The sequence below is a fragment of the Oncorhynchus keta genome, unplaced genomic scaffold, assembly GCF_023373465.1.
Source record: "Oncorhynchus keta strain PuntledgeMale-10-30-2019 unplaced genomic scaffold, Oket_V2 Un_contig_14343_pilon_pilon, whole genome shotgun sequence".
NCBI classification, from domain to species: domain Eukaryota; kingdom Metazoa; phylum Chordata; class Actinopteri; order Salmoniformes; family Salmonidae; genus Oncorhynchus; species Oncorhynchus keta.
Window position 1 is genome coordinate 53,044 of NW_026278684.1, and position 23,601 is coordinate 76,644.

Consider the following 23,601-nt stretch of genomic DNA (forward strand, 5'->3'; position numbering starts at 1 on the left):
TGGCCCGTTCAGGGTTGACATTGGGCAGTGTAATCTGAGGGGTGTTGCAGGGCTGGGCAGCCAGCTGTCAATCTATCTGCCTCCTGGCCAATAGGAGCCCTGATCTAATGCCCTGCATATTTGTCCATCAGTGGTTTAATGTTACCTCTAACCGGTGGTTTAATGTTACCACTAACCGGTGGTTTAATGTTACCACTAACCGGTGGTTTAATGTTACCGTTAACCGGTGGTTTAATGTTACCACTAACCGGTGGTTTAATGTTACCGTTAACCGGTGGTTTAATGTTACCACTTACCGGTGGTTTAATGTTACCGCTAACTGGTGGTTTAATGTTACCTTTAACCGGTGGTTTAATGTTACCACTAACCGGTGGTTTAATGTTACCACTGGTGGTTTAATGTCTTGTAAATGATGTGGTAATGTAATGTAAATGATGTGGTAATGTAAATGAGGTGGTAATGTAAATGATGTGGTAATGTAAATGATGTGGTAATGTAATGTACATGATGTGGTAATGTAATGTACATGATGTGGTAATGTAATGTAAATTATGTGGTAATGTAAATTATGTGGTAATGTAATGTAAATTCTGTGGTAATGTAAATGCTGTGGTAATGTAAATGCTGTGGTAATGTAATGTACATGCTGTGGTAATGTAATGTAAATGATGTGGTAATGTCTTGTAAATTATGTGGTAATGTAATGTACATGATGTGGTAATGTAATGTACATGATGTGGTAATGTAAATGACGTGGTAATGTAAATGATGTGGTAATGTAAATGATGTGGTAATGTAAATTATGTGGTAATGTAATGTACATGATGTGGTAATGTAATGTAAATGCTGTGGTAATGTAAATTATGTGGTAATGTAAATGATGTGGTAATGTAATGTAAATGCTATGGTAATGTAATGTACATGATGTGGTAATGTCATGTACATGATGTGGTAATGTAATGTAAATGCTGTGGTAATGTAATGTACATAATGTGGTAATGTAATGTTAATTATGTGTTAATGTAAATGATGTGGTAATGTAAATTATGTGGTAATGTAATGTACATTTACATTTACATTTACATTTAAGTCATTTAGCAGACGCTCTTATCCAGAGCGACTTACAAATTGGATGTGGTAATGTAATGTAAATTATGTGGTAATGTAATAATGATGTGGTAATGTAATGTACATGATGTGTTAATGTAAATGATGTGGTAATGTACATTATGTGGTAATGTAATGTAAATGCTGTGGTAATGTAAATGATGTGGTAATGTAAATTCTGTGGTAATGTAAATGATGTGGTAATGTAATGTAAATTATGTGGTAATGTAATGTACATGATGTGGTAATGTAATGTACATGATGTGTTAATGTAATGTAAATGATGTGGTAATGTAATGTAAATGATGTGGTAATGTAAATGATGTGGTAATGTAAATTATGTGGTAATGTAATGTAAATGATGTGGTAATGTAATGTACATGATGTGGTCATGTAATGTAAATGATGTGGTCATGTAATGTAAATGATGTGGTCATGTAATGTAAATGATGTGGTAATGTAATGTACATGATGTGGTAATGTAATGTAAATTATATGGTAATGTAAATGATGTGGTAATGTAAATGATGTGGTAATGTACATGATGTGGTAATGTAATGTAAATGATGTGGTAATGTAAATGATGTGGTAATGTAAATGATGTGGTAATATAATGTAAATTATGTGGTAATGTAATGTACATAATGTGGTAATGTAATGTAAATGATGTGGTAATGTAATGTACATTATGTGGTAATGTAAATGATGTGGTAATGTAATGTAAATTATGTGGTAATGTAAATTATGTGGTAATGTAACGTAAATGATGTGGTAATGTAACGTAAATGATGTGGTAATGTAAATGATGTGGTAATGTAATGTAAATGATGTGGTAATGTAATGTAAATGATGTGGTAATGTAATGTAAATGATGTGGTAATGTAATGTAAATGATGTGGTAATGTAATGTACATGATGTGGTAATGTAATGTACATGATGTGGTAATGTAATGTACATGATGTGGTAATGTAATGTAAATTATGTGGTAATGTAATGTACATGATGTGGTAATGTAATGTAAATTATGTGGTAATGTAAATTCTGTGGTAATGTAAATTATGTGGTAATGTAAATGTAAATGATGGACGGTTGCAGGAAAGGCTGCTGTCATATTCTCCCATTATCAGATCAAACGGCAGTAGTGTCCACTGCCTGCAGGGAGGAATGCTTTAAAACAATTCCATATGTTCGTTTAGCAGAAACCCCTGGCTCTTAGGCGTTGCTAACCAAATAAACTCCACTTGAAAAGGAGAATCAACTCTTACAATGGTTTGTGTTCAACATCAAAACATGTCCCTTTCTGGCATGGTCACTTTTCATTTTCTATTGAACCAATAAGCCTCAAGGAGATATGGTATATGGCCAATAAACCATCTCAGGGCTGTTCTTATGCAAGACGCAAGGCAGAGTAGAGCCTTGGTACAGAACTGTAATATACCACAAACACTTGAGGTGCCTTATTGCTATTAGAAACTGTTTACCGACATCATTAGAAGAGTAAACAAGTTGTTTTGTGTCATACCAGTGGTATATTGTCTCATATATCATGGCATTCAGCCAATCGGCATTCAGGGCTCAAACCACCCAGGTAATAATCCAATTATAAACCAGTGGTTCAGCCCTGAATGCTGATCGGCCATAAACCCCACCTCCTCAGGCCTTATTACTTAATTATTCTATATAGTCTACATTATGCCATATTATTCAATATAGTCCACATTATTCCATATTATTCAATATTATTCAATATAGTCTACATTATTCCATATAGTCTACATTATTCCATATTATTCAATATAGTCTACATTATTCCATATAGTCTACATTATTCCATATTATTCAATATAGTCTACATTATTCCATATTATTCAATATAGTCTACATTATTCCATATTATTCAATATAGTCTACATTATTCCATATAGTCCACATTATTCCATATTATTCAATATAGTCTACATTATTCCATATTATTCAATATAGTCTACATTATTCCATATAGTCCACATTATGCCATATTATTCCATATTATTCCATATTATTCCATATAGTCCACATTATTCCATATAGTCTACATTATTCCATATTATTCAATATAGTCTACATTATTCCATATAGTCTATACTATTCCATATTATTCAATATAGTCTACATTATTCCATATAGTCTACATTATTCCATATTATTCAATATAGTCTACATTATTCCATATAGTCTACATTATTCCATATTATTCAATATAGTCTACATTATTCCATATTATTCAATATAGTCTACATTATTCCATATTATTCAATATAGTCTACATTATTCCATATTATTCAATATAGTCTACATTATTCCATATTATTCAATATAGTCTACATTATTCCATATAGTCCACATTATTCCATATTATTCAATATAGTCTACATTATTCCATATATTCTACATTATTCCATATAGTCTACATTATTCCACATTATTCCATATAGTCTATATTATTCCATATAGTCCATATTATTCCATATTATTCCATATAGTCCATATTATTCCATATTATTCCATATAGTCTATATTATTCCATATAGTCTACATTATTCCACATTATTCCATATAGTCTATATTATTCCATATAGTCTACATTATTCCATATTATTCAATATAGTCCACATTATTCCATATAGGCTACATTATTCCATATAGTCTACATTATGCCATATTATTCCATATAGTCTACATTATTCCATATAGTCCATATTATTCCATATAGGCCACATTATTCCATATAGTCCACATTATTCCATATTATTCCATATAGTCCACATTATTCCATTTGGTCTACATTATTCCACATTATTCCGTATAGTCTACATTATTCCATATTTTTCCATATAGCCCACATTATTCCACATTATTCAATATAGCCCACATTATTCCATATTATTCCATATAGTCTACATTATTCCATATAGTCCACATTATTCCATATAGTCTACATTATTTCATATAGTCTACATTATTCCATATTATTCCATATAGTCTACATTATTCCATATAGTCCACATTATTCCATATAGTCTACATTATTCCATATAGTCTACATTATTCCATATAGTCTACATTATTCCATATAGTCCACATTATTCCATATAGTCTACATTATTCCATATTATTCCATATAGTCCACATTATTCCATATAGTCCACATTATTCCATTTGGTCTACATTATTCCACATTATTCCGTATAGTCTACATTATTCCATATAGTCCACATTATTCCATATAGTCCACATTATTCCATATAGTCTACATTATTTCATATAGTCTACATTTCTATAACAAACAGTTTCCAGGCTGGCCATTTCTCTCTGCCATTTCCCTCTGTGCTGTAGACTTGGTAGGTAATCCAGAATGAATCGGGCCCAAAAATGGTCAGCTAAGATCTGGCTGTGTGGCCACCGGCGTCTGCCAACGAGGTTGGTATCAGCATACTACAAGCCTCAGATTTCCCACTTCCTGGTTGGATTTTGTCTCAGGTTTTTGCCTGCCATTTCAGTTCTGTTATACTCACAGACATCATTCAAACAGTTTTAGAAACTTCGGAGTGGTTTCTTTCCAAATCCAAATAATGATATGCATATATTAGCAACTGGGCCTGAGTAGCAGGCAGTTTACTCTGGGTACGCTATTCATCCAAGCTACTCAATACTGCCCCCAGCCATTAGAAGTTTTTAATTAAAAAAAATTACATTCTTATTTTTTTCTCATCAATCTACATATCCTACTTGATAATGACATAATAAAAAAAAACAAATACCTTATTTACAGTATTCAGACCCTTTGCTATGAGACTCGAAATTGAGCTCAGGTGCATCCTGTTTCCATTAATCATCCTTGAGATGTTTCTACAACTTGATTAGAGTCCACCTGTGGTCAATTCAATTGATTGGACATGATTTGGAAAGGCACACACCTGTCTATATGAGGTCCCACGGTTGACAGTGCGAGTCAGAGCAAAAACCAAGCAATGAGGTTGAAGGAAATGTCCGTAGAGCTCAGAGACAGGATTGTGTCGAGGCACAGATCACAGATCTGGTGACGGGGGTACCAACAGGGCTCAAGAGTTCCTCTGTAGAGATGAGAGAACCTTCCAGAAGGGCAACCATCTAAGCAGCACTCCACCGATCAGGCCTTTATGGTAGAGTGGCCAGATGGAAGCCACTCCTCAGTAAAAGGCACATGACAGATTGGAGTTTGCCAAAAGGCACCTAAAGGACTTAGACCCTGGAAACAAGATTCTCTGGTCTGATTAAACCAAGGTTGAACTCTTTGGCCTGAATACCAAGTGTCACGTCTGGAGGAAACCTGGCAGCATCCCTACGGTGAAGCATGGTGGTGGCAGCATCCCTCTGTGAATGAAGCATAGTGGTGGCTTGGATGTTTTTCAGCGGCAGGTACTGGGAGACCAGTCAGGTTTGAGGGACAGATGAATGGCGTATAGAGATCCTTAATGAAAACCTGCTCCAGAGGCCTCAGGACTTCAGACTAACCCTAACCCTAACCTTCCAACAGGACAACAACCCTCAGCACACAGCCAAGACAACGCAGGAGTGACTTCAGGACAAGACTCTGGATGTCATTGAGTGGCCCATCCAGAGCCCGGACTTGAACCTGATCTAACATCTCTGGAGAGACCACTCCCCATCCACTCCCCATCCACTCCCCATCCACTCCCCATCCACTCCCCATCCACTCCCCATCCAACCTGACAGAGCTTGAGAGGATCTGCAGAGAAGAGAAACTCCCCAAATACAGGTGTGCCAAGCTTGTAACATCATACCCAAGAAGACTTGAGGCTGTAATCGCTGCCAACGTTGCTTCAACAAAGTACTGAGTAAAGGGTCTGAATACTTACGTAAAGGTGGTATTTCAGTTTTACAATTTTGATAAATTTGTTAAGATTTCTAAAAAACTGTTTTTGCTTGGTTATTATGGGGTATTGTGTGTAGATTGATTATGGAGGAAAACAACTCAATCAATTGTAGAATAAGGCTGTTTGCAGCTCTCAGCCTACTAGAATCTGAAGTCAAACTGTTTTCTGATCTGTTGCTTCTGTCCCCAACCAAGGAGTCACATACCTCATCCTAAACATCAGTAACTTCCACATAGCTGTGAACAATCTGAGAGACAAGGCAGGAAGTGCCTTCTATGCCATCAAAAGGAAAAATTAATTTGACATACCAATTAGGATCTGAGAAAAAATACTTGAATCAATTATAGAACTCTGGAGCTCTATATATACAGTGCCTTGCGAAAGTATTCAACCCCCTTGAACTTTGCGACCTTTTGCCACATTTCAGGCTTCAAACATGAAGATATAAAACTGTATTTTTTGTGAAGAATCAACAACAAGTGGGACACAATCATGAAGTGGAACGACATTTATTGGATATTTCAAACTTTTTTAACAAATCAAAAACTGAAAAATTGGGCGTGCAAAATTATGCTGAAATGGAACACACGTGACACAGAATATCTGACCACTTTGACATCTGATCCCAAATTAAGGAAAGTTTTGACTATGTACTGACTCAGTGAGCATAGCCTTGCTATTGAGAAAGGCCGCCGTAGGCAGACATGGCTCTCAAGAGAAGACAGGCTATGTGCTCACTGCCCACAAAATGAGGTGGAAACTGAGCTGCACTTCCTAACCTCCTGCCCAATGTATGACCATATTAGAGACACATATTTCCCTCAGATTACACAGATCCACAAAGAATTCGAAAACAAATCCAATTTTGATAAACTCCCACAATCTACTGGGTGAAATACCACAGTGTTCCATCACAGCAGCAAGATGTGTGACCTGTTGCCACAAGAAAAGGTCAACCAGTGAAGAACAAACACCATTGTAAATACAACCCATATTTATGTTTATTTATTTCTCTTTTGTACTTTAACTCTTTGCACATCATTACAACACTGTACACAATGTGACATTTTAGAAGTCTTATTCTTTTTGAATCTTTTGGTCGTGTAATGTTTACTGTTAGAGCACCTTTCCTTATCAGAGACATAACATGGAAGAGAGCAAACAAAGCAACATACATTCACCAGTCCATTAATCAGTTAGTATGTGTGTGTGTGTGTACGAACCCATAGGCTTGGCTGTCTCATCCCTTCCAAATGTTTGGAATTTACTACGGAGTAAACGGTATGAAAACTTCTGTAAATGTTGTTTAGTTTAGTTTGAAAATATTTATCTGTTTTTGCTTTTGTCATTATGGGGTATTATGATGTCACTATGGGGTATAGTTATGTGATTATGGGGTATTGTGATGTCACTATGGGGTATTGTGATGTCACTATGGGGTATAGTTATGTGATTATGGGGTATTGTGATGTCACTATGGGGTATTGTGATGTCACTATGGGGTATTGTGATGTCATTATGGGGTATTGTGATGTCACTATGGGGTATTGTGATGTCATTATGGGGTATTGTGTGTAGATTGATGATGGGAAAAAAATATTTAATCTATTATAGATTAAGACTGAAATGTAACAAAATGTGGAAAAGGTCAAGGGGTCTAAATACTTTCCGAATGCACTGTAATTACCAGGTAAAGAGTAGTTTTCACAGTAGCTGGCCTAATGTTATCTGGAGCTTTGAACTGGGAACTGTCACTCAGCATACCTCACTCAGCATACCAAAGCATACTTCACTCAGCATACCACAGCATACCTCACTCAGCATATCACAGCATAGCTCACTCAGCATATCAGAGCATACTTCACTCAGCATACCTCACTCAGCATACCACAGCATACCTCACTCAGCATATCACAGCATAGCTCACACAGCACATCAGAGCATAGCTCACTCAGCATACCTCACTCAGCATACCACAGCATACTTCACTCAGCATACCTCACTCAGCATACCACAGCCTACCTCACTCAGCATATCAGAGCATAGCTCACTCAGCATACCTCACTCAGCATATCAGAGCATACCTCACTCAGCATATCACAGCATACCTCACTCAGCATATCACAGCATAGCTCACTCAGTATACCAGCATACCCCCCCCCAAAGAGAAGCTTTTCACCACCTCCCCTCCTGCCCTCTATTACACCCCCAGGCCAAGTTTATCCCCACCTCTATCTTTCTCCCTTCTTCTCAGACACATCTATACATTTACTTCTTCATCAATTGTTCTTCATTCAAACACAACATATGGCTCCACACACCGCTTCTCTCCCACACTCTTACACATATTCATATTGACCCTCCTTCACTTTCTCATTCAGATATATACACACACATCCGTGTAGGCTGCTGAGAACGGCTCGGTATAATGTCCAGAATAGAACAAATGGAACGGCATTAGACACATGTTTTCAGTGTCCACGTATCTCAGTGGGAACACCAGTCTCCACGTATCTCAGTGGGAACACCAGTCTCCACGTATCTCAGTGGGAACACCAGTCTCCATGTATCTCAGTGGGAACACCAGTCTCCATGTATCTCAGTGGGAACACCAGTCTCCACGTATCTCAGTGGGAACACCAGTCTCCACGTATCTCAGTGGGAACACCAGTCTCCATGTATCTCAGTGGGAACACCAGTCTCCATGTATCTCAGTGGGAACACCAGTCTCCATGTATCTCAGTGGGAACACCAGTCTCCATGTATCTCAGTGGGAACACCAGTCTCCATGTATCTCAGTGGGAACACCAGTCTCCACGTATCTCAGTGGGAACACCAGTCTCCATGTATCTCAGTGGGAACACCAGTCTCCATGTATCTCAGTGGGAACACCAGTCTCCACGTATCTCAGTGGGAACACCAGTCTCCACGTATCTCAGTGGGAACACCAGTCTCCACGTATCTCAGTGGGAACACCAGTCTCCACGTATCTCAGTGGGAACACCAGTCTCCATGTATCTCAGTGGGAACACCAGTCTCCATGTATCTCAGTGGGAACACCAGTCTCCACGTATCTCAGTGGGAACACCAGTCTCCATGTATCTCAGTGGGAACACCAGTCTCCATGTATCTCAGTGGGAACACCAGTCTCCATGTATCTGACCAGTTCTTGCTGGGACAGTTCTTGCTGGGACAGTTCTTGCTGGGACAGTTCTGGCTGGGACAGTTCTTGCTGGGACAGTTCTTGCTGGGACAGTTCTGGCTGGGACAGTTCTTGCTGGGACAGTTCTTGCTGGGACAGTTCTTGCTGGGACAGTTCTTGCTGGGACAGTTATGGCTGGGACAGTTCTGGCTGGGACAGTTCTGGCTGGGACAGTTATGGCTGGGACAGTTCTGGCTGGGACAGTTCTGGCTGGGACAGTTCTGGCTGGGACAGTTCTGGTTCTGGCTGGGACAGTTCTGGCTGGGACAGTTCTTGCTGGGACAGTTATGGCTGGGACAGTTATGGCTGGGACAGTTCTTGCTGGGACAGTTCTTGCTGGGACAGTTCTGGGGGAAAAGGCCCCAAAAAACTATACAGACAATTTGTCATCAAACAACACTGTTTCACGAGGCATCAGTGACATGGCAGGACATGTTTTGACCCTGGTGCTAGAGGGGGTACAGTGACATGGCAGGACATGTTTTGACCCTTGTGCTAGAGGGGGTACAGTGACATGGCAGGACATGTTTTGACCCTGGTGCTAGAGGGGGTACAGTGACATGGCAGGACATGTTTTGACCCTGGTGCTAGAGGGGGTACAGTGACATGGCAGGACATGTTTTGACCCTGGTGCTAGAGGGGGTACAGTGACATGGCAGGACATGTTTTGACCCTGGTGCTAGAGGGGGTACAGTGACATGGCAGGACATGTTTTGACCCTGGTGCTAGAGGGGGTACAGTGACATGGCAGGACATGTTTTGACCCTGGTGCTAGAGGGGGTACAGTGACATGGCAGGACATGTTTTGACCCTGGTGCTAGAGGGGGTACAGTGACATGGCAGGACATGTTTTGACCCTGGTGCTAGAGGGGGTACAGTGACATGGCAGGACATGTTTTGACCCTGGTGCTAGAGGGGGTACAGTGACATGGCAGGACATGTTTTGACCCTGGTGCTAGAGGGGGTACAGTGACATGGCAGGACATGTTTTGACCCTGGTGCTAGAGGGGGTACAGTGACATGGCAGGACATGTTTTGACCCTGGTGCTAGAGGGGGTACAGTGACATGGCAGGACATGTTTTGACCCTGGTGCTAGAGGGGGTACAGTGACATGGCAGGACATGTTTTGACCCTGGTGCTAGAGGGGGTACAGTGACATGGCAGGACATGTTTTGACCCTGGTGCTAGAGGGGGTACAGTGACATGGCAGGACATGTTTTGACCCTGGTGCTAGAGGGGGTACAGTGACATGGCAAGACATGTTTTGACCCTGGTGCTAGAGGGGTACAGTGACATGGCAGGACATGTTTTGACCCTGGTGCTAGAGGGGTACAGTGACATGGCAGGACATGTTTTGACCCTGGTGCTAGAGGGGGTACAGTGACATGGCAGGACATGTTTTGACCCTGGTGCTAGAGGGGGTACAGTGACATGGCAGGACATGTTTTGACCCTGGTGCTAGAGGGGGTACAGTGACATGGCAGGACATGTTTTGACCCTGGTGCTAGAGGGGGTACAGTGAGATGGCAGGACATGTTTTGACCCTGGTGCTAGAGGGGGTACAGTGACATGGCAGGACATGTTTTGACCCTGGTGCTAGAGGGGGTACAGTGACATGGCAGGACATGTTTTGAAACAATTACTACTTCGCATATAAGCCAGTAAATTCTATGCATTACAGCTGAATGAGTCAACAATATGTCCGTTACATTTATGGGGGGTCAATTAAGGAAGACATCATCTTCTGCAAACCAGGTCAACATGAGAGGATATTTTTAAAGTACTGGACAGCTTTGTGACAGCAAATGGACTTTGGTGGTCAAGATGTGTTGGTGTCTGTACTGATGGCACAAAAGTCATGACAGGGAGACATAGTGGAGTGGTAACGCGAGTGCAAGCAGTTGCTCCCGAAGCCACTTGGGTCCACAGCAGCATCCACCAAGAGGCTCTTGGGTTCACTGCAGCATCCCCCTAGAGGCTCTTGGGTTGCATCACTGCCTGGTACGGCAATTGCTCGGCCTCTGACCGCAAGGAACTACAGAGGGTAGTGCGTACGGCCCAGTACATCACTGGGGCCAAGCTGCCTGCCATCCAGGATCTCTATACCAGGCGGTGTCAGAGGAAGGCCCTAAAAATTGTCAAAGACTCCAGCCACCCCAGTAATAGACTGTTCTCTCTACTACCGCATGGCAAGCGGTACCAGAGCACCAAGTCTAGGACCAAAAGGCTTCTCAACAGTTTGTTACCCCCAAGCCATAAGACTCCTGAACAGGTAATCAAATGGTTACCTGGACTATTTGCATTGTGTGCCCCCCCCCACCCCTTTTTTACACTGCTGCTACTCTCTGTTTATCATATATGCATAGTCACTTTAACTATACATTCATGTACATACTACCTCAATTGGCCCGACCAACCAGTGCTCCCACAAATGGCTAACCGGGCTATCTGCATTGTGTCCCACCACCCACCAACCCCTCTTTCACACTACTGCTACTCTCTGTTCATCATATATACATAGTCACTTTAACCATATCTACATGTACATACTACCTCAATCAGCCTGACTAACATATATATAGCCTCTCTACTGTATATAGCCTCTCTACTGTATATAGCCTCTCTACTGTATATAGCCTCTCTACTGTATATAGCCTCTCTACTGTATATAGCCTCTCTACTGTATATAGCCTCTACTGTATATAGTCTCTCTACTGTATATAGCCTCTCTACTGTTATGTCCTCTCTACTGTATATAGTCTCTACTGTATATAGCCTTGCTACTGTATATAGCCTCTCTAATGTATATAGCCTCTCTACTGTATATAGCCTTGCTACTGTATATAGCCTCACTACTGTATACAGCCTCTCTACTGTATATAGCCTCTACTGTATATAGTCTCTCTACTGTATATAGCCTCTCTACTGTATACAGCCTCTACTGTATATAGTCTCTCTACTGTATATAGCCTCACTACTGTATATAACCTCTCAACTGTATATAGCCTCTCTACTGTACATAGCCTCTCTACTGTATATAGCCTCTCTACTGTATATAACCTCTCTACTGTACATAGCCTCTCTACTGTATATAGCCCCTCTACTGTATATAGCCTCACTACTGTATATCGCCTCTCTACTGTATATAGCCCCTCTACTGTATATAGCCTCTCTACAGTATATAGCCTCTCTACTGTATATAGCCTCTCTACTGTATATAGTCTCTCTACTGTATATAACCTCTCTACTGTATATAGTCTCTCTACTGTATATAGCCTCTACTGTATATAACCTCTCTACTGTATATAGGCTCTCTACTCTATATAGCCTCTCTACTGTATATAGCCCCTCTACTGTATATAGCCTCTCTACTGTATATAGCCTCTACTGTATATAGCCTCTCTACTGTGTATAGCCCCTCTACTGTATATAGCCTCTCTACTGTATATAGCCCCTCTACTGTATATAGCCTCTCTACTGTTATAGCCTCTCTACTGTATATAGCCTCTCTACTGTATATAGCCTCTCTACTGTATATAGCCTCTCTCTACAGTATATAGCCTCTCTACTGTATATAACCTCTCTACTGTACATAGCCTCTCTACTGTATATAGCCTCTCTACTGTATATAGCCTCTCTACTGTACATTGTCTCTCTACTGTATATAGCCTCTCTACTGTACATAGCCTCTCTACTGTATATAGCCTCTCTACTGTATATAGCCTCTCTACTGTACATTGTCTCTCTACTGTATATAGCCTCTCTACTGTATATAGCCTCTCTACTGTATATAGCCTCTCTACTGTATATAGTCTCACTACTGTATATAACATCTCTACTGTATATAGCCTCTCTACTGTATATAGCCTCTACTGTATATAGCCTCTCTCTACAGTATATAGCCTCTACTGTATATAGCCTCTCTACTGTTATAGCCTCTCTACTGTATATAGCCTCTCTCTACTGTATATAGCCTCTACTGTATATAGCCTCTCTACTGTTATAGCCTCTCTACTGTTATAGCCTCTACTGTATATAGCCTCTCTACTGTATATAGCCTCTCTACTGTTATAGCCTCTACTGTATATAGCCTCTCTCTACTGTATATAGCCTCTACTGTATATAGCCTCTCTACTGTTATAGCCTCTCTACTGTATATAGCCTCTACTGTATATAGTCTCTCTAGTGTATATAACCTCTCTACTGTACATAGCCTCTCTACTGTACATTGTCTCTCTACTGTATATAGCCTCTCTACTGTATATAGCCTCTCTACTGTACATTGTCTCTCTACTGTATATAGCTCTCTACTGTATATAGCCTCTCTACTGTATATAGCCTCTCTACTGTATATAGCCTCTCTACTGTGTATAGCCCTCTACTGTATATAGCCTCTCTACTGTATATAGCCTCTCTACTGTATATAGTCTCTACTGTATATAGCCTCTCTACTGTATATAGCCTCTCTACTATATATAGCCTCTCTACTGTATAGCCTCTCTACTGTATATAGCCTCTCTACTGTATATAGCCTCTCTACTGTATATAGCCCATCTACTGTATATAGCCTCTCTACTGTATAGCCTCTCTACTGTATAGCCTCTCTACTTTATATAGCCTCTCTACTGTATATAGCCCCTCTACTGTATATAGCCTCTCTACTGTATAGCCTCTCTACTGTATAGCCTCTCTACTTTATATAGCCTCTCTACTGTATATAGCCTCTCTACTGTATATAGCATCTACTGAATATAGCCCCTCTACTGTATATAGCCTCTCTACTGTATATAGCCTCTCTACTGTATATAGCCTCTCTACTGTATATAACCTCTCCACTGTATATAGCCTCTCTACTGTATATAGCCTCTCTACTCTATATAGCCTCTCCACTGTATATAGCCTCTCTACTGAATATAGCCCCTCTACTGTATATAGCCTCTCTACTGTATATAGCCTCTCTACTGTATATAACCTCTCCACTGTATATAGCCTCTCTACTGTATATAGCCTCTCTACTGTATATAGCCCCTCTACTGTATATAGCCTCTCTACTGTATATAGCCTCTCTACTGTATATAGCCTCTCTACTGTATATAGCCTCTCTACTGTACATTGTCTCTCTACTGTATATAGCCTCTCTACTGTACATAGCCTCTCTACTGTATATAGCCTCTCTACTGTATATAGCCCTCTACTGTACATTGTCTCTCTACTGTATATAGCCTCTCTACTGTATATAGCCTCTCTACTGTATATAGCCTCTCTACTGTATATAGTCTCACTACTGTATATAACATCTCTACTGTATATAGCCTCTCTACTGTATATAGCCTCTACAGTATATAGCCTCTCTCTACAGTATATAGCCTCTACTGTATATAGCCTCTCTACTGTTATAGCCTCTCTACTGTATATAGCCCTCTCTACTGTATATAGCCTCTACTGTATATAGCCTCTCTACTGTTATAGCCTCTCTACTGTTATAGCCTCTACTGTATATAGCCTCTCTACTGTATATAGCCTCTCTACTGTTATAGCCTCTACTGTATATAGCCTCTCTCTACTGTATATAGCCTCTACTGTATATAGCCTCTCTACTGATATAGCCTCTCTACTGTATATAGCCTCTACTGTATATAGTCTCTCTAGTGTATATAACCTCTCTACTGTATATAGCCTCTCTACTGTACATTGTCTCTCTACTGTATATAGCCTCTCTACTGTATATAGCCTCTCTACTGTACATTGTCTCTCTACTGTATATAGCCTCTCTACTGTATATAGCCTCTCTACTGTATATAGCCTCTCTACTGTATATAGCCTCTCTACTGTGTATAGCCCCTCTACTGTATATAGCCTCTCTACTGTATATAGCCTCTCTACTGTATATAGTCTCTACTGTATATAGCCTCTCTACTGTATATAGCCTCTCTACTATATATAGCCTCTCTACTGTATAGCCTCTCTACTGTATATAGCCTCTCTACTGTATATAGCCTCTCTACTGTATATAGCCCATCTACTGTATATAGCCTCTCTACTGTATAGCCTCTCTACTGTATAGCTCTCTACTTTATATAGCCTCTCTACTGTATATAGCCCTCTACTGTATATAGCCTCTCTACTGTATAGCCTCTCTACTGTATAGCCTCTCTACTGTATATAGCCTCTCTACTGTATATAGCCTCTCTACTGTATATAGTCTCTACTGTATATAGCCTCTCTACTGTATATAGCCTCTCTACTATATATAGCTCTCTACTGTATAGCCTCTCTACTGTATATAGCCTCTCTACTGTATATAGCCTCTCTACTGTATATAGCCCATCTACTGTATATAGCCTCTCTACTGTATAGCCTCTCTACTGTATAGCCTCTCTACTTTATATAGCCTCTCTACTGTATATAGCCCTCTACTGTATATAGCCTCTCTACTGTATAGCCTCTCTACTGTATAGCCTCTCTACTTTATATAGCCTCTCTACTGTATATAGCCTCTCTACTGTATATAGCATCTACTGAATATAGCCCTCTACTGTATATAGCCTCTCTACTGTATATAGCCTCTCTACTGTATATAGCCTCTCTACTGTATATAACCTCTCCACTGTATATAGCCTCTCTACTGTATATAGCCTCTCTACTCTATATAGCCTCTCCACTGTATATAGCCTCTCTACTGAATATAGCCCTCTACTGTATATAGCCTCTCTACTGTATATAGCCTCTCTACTGTATATAACCTCTCCACTGTATATAGCCTCTCTACTGTATATAGCCTCTCTACTGTATATAGCCCTCTACTGTATATAGCCTCTCTACTGTATATAGCCTCTCTACTGTATATAGCCTCTCTACTGTATATAGCCTCTCTACTGTACATTGTCTCTCTACTGTATATAGCCTCTCTACTGTACATAGCCTCTCTACTGTATATAGCCCTCTACTGTATATAGCCTCTCTACTGTACATTGTCTCTCTACTGTATATAGCCTCTCTACTGTATATAGCCTCTCTACTGTATATAGCCTCTCTACTGTATATAGTCTCACTACTGTATATAACATCTCTACTGTATATAGCCTCTCTACTGTATATAGCCTCTACAGTATATAGCCTCTCTACAGTATATAGCCTCTACTGTATATAGCCTCTCTACTGTTATAGCCTCTCTACTGTATATAGCCTCTCTCTACTGTATATAGCCTCTACTGTATATAGCCTCTCTACTGTTATAGCCTCTCTACTGTTATAGCCTCTACTGTATATAGCCTCTCTACTGTATATAGCCTCTCTACTGTTATAGCCTCTACTGTATATAGCCTCTCTCTACTGTATATAGCCTCTACTGTATATAGCCTCTCTACTGATATAGCTCTCTACTGTATATAGCCTCTACTGTATATAGTCTCTCTAGTGTATATAACCTCTCTACTGTACATAGCCTCTCTACTGTACATTGTCTCTCTACTGTATATAGCCTCTCTACTGTATATAGCCTCTCTACTGTACATTGTCTCTCTACTGTATATAGCCTCTCTACTGTATATAGCCTCTCTACTGTATATAGCCTCTCTACTGTATATAGCCTCTCTACTGTGTATAGCCCTCTACTGTATATAGCCTCTCTACTGTATATAGCCTCTCTACTGTATATAGTCTCTACTGTATATAGCCTCTCTACTGTATATAGCCTCTCTACTATATATAGCCTCTCTACTGTATAGCCTCTCTACTGTATATAGCCTCTCTACTGTATATAGCCTCTCTACTGTATATAGCCCATCTACTGTATATAGCCTCTCTACTGTATAGCCTCTCTACTGTATAGCCTCTCTACTTTATATAGCCTCTCTACTGTATATAGCCCCTCTACTGTATATAGCCTCTCTACTGTATAGCCTCTCTACTGTATAGCCTCTCTACTTTATATAGCCTCTCTACTGTATATAGCCTCTCTACTGTATATAGCATCTACTGAATATAGCCCCTCTACTGTATATAGCCTCTCTACTGTATATAGCCTCTCTACTGTATATAACCTCTCCACTGTATATAGCCTCTCTACTGTATATAGCCTCTCTACTCTATATAGCCTCTCCACTGTATATAGCCTCTCTACTGAATATAGCCCCTCTACTGTATATAGCCTCTCTACTGTATATAGCCTCTCTACTGTATATAACCTCTCCACTGTATATAGCCTCTCTACTGTATATAGCCTCTCTACTGTATATAGCCCCTCTACTGTATATAGCCTCTCTACTGTATATAGCCTCTCTACTGTATATAGCCTCTCTACTGTATATAGCCTCTCTACTGTACATTGTCTCTCTACTGTATATAGCCTCTCTACTGTACATAGCCTCTCTACTGTGTATAGCCCCTCTACTGTATATAGTCTCTCTACTGTATATAGCCTCTACTGTATATAACCTCTCTACTGTATATAGGCTCTCTACTCTATATAGCCTCTCTACTGTATATAGCCCCTCTACTGTATATAGCCTCTCTACTGTATATAGCCTCTACTGTATATAGCCTCTCTACTGTGTATAGCCCCTCTACTGTATATAGCCTCTCTACTGTATATAGCCCCTCTACTGTATATAGCCTCTCTACTGTTATAGCTCTCTACTGTATATAGCCTCTCTACTGTATATAGCCTCTCTACTGTATATAGCCTCTCTCTACAGTATATAGCCTCTCTACTGTATATAACCTCTCTACTGTACATAGCCTCTCTACTGTATATAGCCTCTCTACTGTATATAGCCTCTCTACTGTACATTGTCTCTCTACTGTATATAGCCTCTCTACTGTACATAGCCTCTCTACTGTATATAGCCTCTCTACTGTATATAGCCTCTACTGTACATTGTCTCTCTACTGTATATAGCTCTCTACTGTATATAGCCTCTCTACTGTATATAGCCCTCTACTGTATATAGTCTCACTACTGTATATAACATCTCTACTGTATATAGCCTCTCTACTGTATATAGCCTCTACTGTATATAGCCTCTCTCTACAGTATATAGCCTCTACTGTATATAGCCTCTCTACTGTTATAGCCTCTCTACTGTATATAGCTCTCTACTGTATATAGCCTCTACTGTATATAGCCTCTCTACTGTTATAGCCTCTCTACTGTTATAGCCTCTACTGTATATAGCCTCTACTGTATATAGCCTCTCTACTGTTATAGCCTCTACTGTATATAGCCTCTCTCTACTGTATATAGCCTCTACTGTATATAGCCTCTCTACTGTTATAGCCTCTCTACTGTATATAGCCTCTACTGTATATAGTCTCTCTAGTGTATATAACCTCTCTACTGTACATAGCCTCTCTACTGTACATTGTCTCTCTACTGTATATAGCCTCTCTACTGTATATAGCCTCTCTACTGTACATTGTCTCTCTACTGTATATAGCCTCTCTACTGTATATAGCCTCTCTACTGTATATAGCCTCTCTACTGTATATAGCCTCTCTACTGTGTATAGCCCCTCTACTGTATATAGCCTCTCTACTGTATATAGCCTCTCTACTGTATATAGTCTCTACTGTATATAGCCTCTCTACTGTATATAGCCTCTCTACTATATATAGCCTCTCTACTGTATAGCCTCTCTACTGTATATAGCCTCTCTACTGTATATAGCCTCTCTACTGTATATAGCCCATCTACTGTATATAGCCTCTCTACTGTATAGCCTCTCTACTGTATAGCCTCTCTACTTTATATAGCCTCTCTACTGTATATAGCCCCTCTACTGTATATAGCCTCTCTACTGTATAGCCTCTCTACTGTATAGCCTCTCTACTTTATATAGCCTCTCTACTGTATATAGCCTCTCTACTGTATATAGCATCTACTGAATATAGCCCCTCTACTGTATATAGCCTCTCTACTGTATATAGCCTCTCTACTGTATATAGCCTCTCTACTGTATATAACCTCTCCACTGTATATAGCCTCTCTACTGTATATAGCCTCTACTCTATATAGCCTCTCCACTGTATATAGCCTCTCTACTGAATATAGCCCTCTACTGTATATAGCCTCTCTACTGTATATAGCCTCTCTACTGTATATAACCTCTCCACTGTATATAGCCTCTCTACTGTATATAGCCTCTCTACTGTATATAGCCCCTCTACTGTATATAGCCTCTCTACTGTATATAGCCTCTCTACTGTATATAGCCTCTCTACTGTATATAGCCTCTCTACTGTATATAGCCTCTCTACTGTACATTGTCTCTCTACTGTATATAGCCTCTCTACTGTACATAGCCTCTCTACTGTATATAGCCTCTCTACTGTATATAGCCTCTCTACTGTACATTGTCTCTCTACTGTATATAGCCTCTCTACTGTATATAGCCTCTCTACTGTATATAGCCTCTCTACTGTATATAGTCTCACTACTGTATATAACATCTCTACTGTATATAGCCTCAGTACTGTATATAGCCTCTACTGTATATAGCCTCTCTCTACAGTATATAGCCTCTACTGTATATAGCCTCTCTACTGTTATAGCCTCTCTACTGTATATAGCCTCTCTCTACTGTATATAGCCTCTACTGTATATAGCCTCTCTACTGTTATAGCCTCTCTACTGTTATAGCCTCTACTGTATATAGCCTCTCTACTGTATATAGCCTCTCTACTGTTATAGCCTCTACTGTATATAGCCTCTCTCTACTGTATATAGCCTCTACTGTATATAGCCTCTCTACTGTTATAGCCTCTCTACTGTATATAGCCTCTACTGTATATAGTCTCTCTAGTGTATATAACCTCTCTACTGTACATAGCCTCTCTACTGTACATTGTCTCTCTACTGTATATAGCCTCTCTACTGTATATAGCCTCTCTACTGTACATTGTCTCTCTACTGTATATAGCCTCTCTACTGTATATAGCCTCTCTACTGTATATAGCCTCTCTACTGTATATAGCCTCTCTACTGTGTATAGCCCCTCTACTGTATATAGCCTCTCTACTGTATATAGCCTCTCTACTGTATATAGTCTCTACTGTATATAGCCTCTCTACTGTATATAGCCTCTCTACTGTATATAGCCTCTCTACTGTATAGCCTCTCTACTGTATATAGCCTCTCTACTGTATATAGCCTCTCTATTGTATATAGCCCATCTACTGTATATAGCCTCTCTACTGTATAGCCTCTCTACTGTATAGCCTCTCTACTTTATATAGCCTCTCTACTGTATATAGCCCCTCTACTGTATATAGCCTCTCTACTGTATAGCCTCTTTACTGTATAGCCTCTCTACTTTATATAGCCTCTCTACTGTATATAGCCTCTCTACTGTATATAGCCTCTCTACTGTATATAACCTCTCCACTGTATATAGCCTCTCTACTGTATATAGCCTCTCTACTGTATATAGCCTCTCCACTGTATATAACCTCTCTACTGTATATAGCCTCTCTACTGTATATAACCTCTCTACTGTGTATAGTCTCTCTACTGTATATAGCCTCTACTGTATATAACCTCTCTACTGTGTATAGTCTCTCTACTGTATATAGCCTCTACTGTATATAACCTCTCTACTGTATATAACCTCTCTACTGTGTATAGTCTCTCTACTGTATATAGCCTCTACTGTATATAACCTCTCTACTGTGTATAGTCTCTCTACTGTATATAACCTCTCTACTGTGTATAGTCTCTCTACTGTATATAGCCTCTACTGTATATAACCTCTCTACTGTGTATAGTCTCTCTACTGTATATAGCCTCTACTGTATATAACCTCTCTACTGTATATAACCTCTCTACTGTGTATAGTCCCTCTACTGTATATAGCATCTCTACTGTGTATAGCCCTCTACTGTATATAGCCTCTCTACTGTATATAGCCCCTCTACTGTATATAGCTCTCTACTGTTATAGCCTCTCTACTGTATATAGCCTCTCTACTGTATATAGCCTCTCTACTGTATATAGCCTCTCTACAGTATATAGCCTCTCTACTGTATATAACCTCTCTACTGTATATAGCCTCTCTACTGTATATAGCCTCTACTGTATATAGCCTCTCTACTGTATATAGCCTCTCTACTGTATATAGCCTCTCTACTGTATATAGCCTCTCTACTGTATATAGCCTCTCTACTGTATATAGCCTCTCTACTGTACATTGTCTCTCTACTGTATATAGCCTCTCTACTGTATATAGCCTCTCTACTGTATATAGCCTCTCTACTGTATATAGTCTCACTACTGTATATAACATCTCTACTGTATATAGCCTCTCTACTGTATATAGCCTCTACTGTATATAGCCTCTCTCTACAGTATATAGCCTCTACTGTATATAGCCTCTCTACTGTTATAGCCTCTCTACTGTATATAGCCTCTCTCTACTGTATATAGCCTCTACTGTATATAGCCTCTCTACTGTTATAGCCTCTCTACTGTTATAGCCTCTACTGTATATAGCCTCTACTGTATATAGCCTCTCTACTGTTATAGCCTCTACTGTATATAGCCTCTCTCTACTGTATATAGCCTCTACTGTATATAGCCTCTACTGTATATAGCCTCTCTACTGTATATAGCCTCTACTGTATATAGCATCTCTACTGTGTATAGCCCCTCTACTGTATATAGCCTCTCTACTGTATATAGCCCCTCTACTGTATATAGCCTCTCTACTGTTATAGCCTCTCTACTGTATATAGCCTCTCTACTGTATATAGCCTCTCTACTGTATATAGCCTCTCTCTACAGTATATAGCCTCTCTACTGTATATAACCTCTCTACTGTACATAGCCTCTCTACTGTATATAGCCTCTACTGTATATAGCCTCTACTGTACATTGTCTCTCTACTGTATATAGCCTCTCTACTGTACATAGCCTCTCTACTGTATATAGCCTCTCTACTGTATATAGCCTCTCTACTGTACATTGTCTCTCTACTGTATATAGCTCTCTACTGTATATAGCCTCTCTACTGTATATAGCCTCTCTACTGTATATAGTCTCACTACTGTATATAACATCTCTACTGTATATAGCCTCTCTACTGTATATAGCCTCTACTGTATATAGCCTCTCTACAGTATATAGCCTCTACTGTATATAGCCTCTCTACTGTTATAGCCTCTCTACTGTATATAGCCTCTCTCTACTGTATATAGCCTCTACTGTATATAGCCTCTCTACTGTTATAGCCTCTCTACTGTTATAGCCTCTACTGTATATAGCCTCTCTACTGTATATAGCCTCTCTACTGTTATAGCCTCTACTGTATATAGCCTCTCTCTACTGTATATAGCCTCTACTGTATATAGCCTCTCTACTGTATATAGCCTCTCTACTGTATATAGCCTCTCTACTGTATATAGCCTCTCTACTGTATATAGCCTCTCTACTTTATATAGCCTCTCTACTGTATATAGCCTCTCTACTGTATATAGCATCTACTGAATATAGCCCCTCTACTGTATATAGCCTCTCTACTGTATATAGCCTCTCTACTGTATATAGCCTCTCTACTGTATATAACCTCTCCACTGTATATAGCCTCTCTACTGTATATAGCCTCTCTACTGTATATAGCCTCTCCACTGTATATAGCCTCTCTACTGAATATAGCCCCTCTACTGTATATAGCCTCTCTACTGTATATAGCCTCTCTACTGTATATAGCCTCTCTACTGTATATAACCTCTCCACTGTATATAGCCTCTCTACTGTATATAGCCTCTCTACTGTATATAGCCTCTCTACTGTATATAGCCCCTCTACTGTATATAGCCTCTCTACTGTATATAGCCTCTCTACTGTATATAGCCTCTCTACTGTATATAGCCTCTCTACTGTATATAGCCTCTCTACTGTATATAGTCTCTCTACTGTATATAGCCTCTCTACTGTATATAGTCTCTCTACTGTATATAACCTCTCTACTGTATATAGTCTCTCTACTGTATATAGCCTCTACTGTATATAACCTCTCTACTGTATATAGGCTCTCTACTGTATATAGCCTCTCTACTGTATATAGCCCCTCTACTGTATATAGCCTCTCTACTGTATATAGCCTCTACTGTATATAGCCTCTCTACTGTGTATAGCCCCTCTACTGTATATAGCCTCTCTACTGTATATAGCCCTCTACTGTATATAGCCTCTCTACTGTATATAGCCTCTCTACTGTATATAGCCTCTCTACTGTATATAGCCTCTCTCTACAGTATATAGCCTCTCTACTGTATATAACCTCTCTACTGTACATAGCCTCTCTACTGTATATAGCCTCTCTACTGTATATAGCCTCTATACTGTACATTGTCTCTCTACTGTATATAGCCTCTCTAC

At 39.7% G+C, this 23,601-nt stretch overlaps 1 protein-coding gene across 1 annotated transcript; it reads right to left on the minus strand.

The window, feature by feature from the left end:
• Positions 1 to 9,099: 9,099 nt before the first annotated feature.
• Positions 9,100 to 9,706, minus strand: LOC127918495 (uncharacterized). The gene is made up of 2 exons (XM_052501826.1): positions 9,689 to 9,706; positions 9,100 to 9,573 (listed from the first exon to the last, which is right to left on the minus strand). The coding sequence occupies exons 1-2, from the start codon at positions 9,704 to 9,706 to the stop codon at positions 9,100 to 9,102; spliced, it is 492 nt and encodes a 163-aa protein (XP_052357786.1).
• Between the last annotated feature and the right edge of the window lie 13,895 nt (positions 9,707 to 23,601).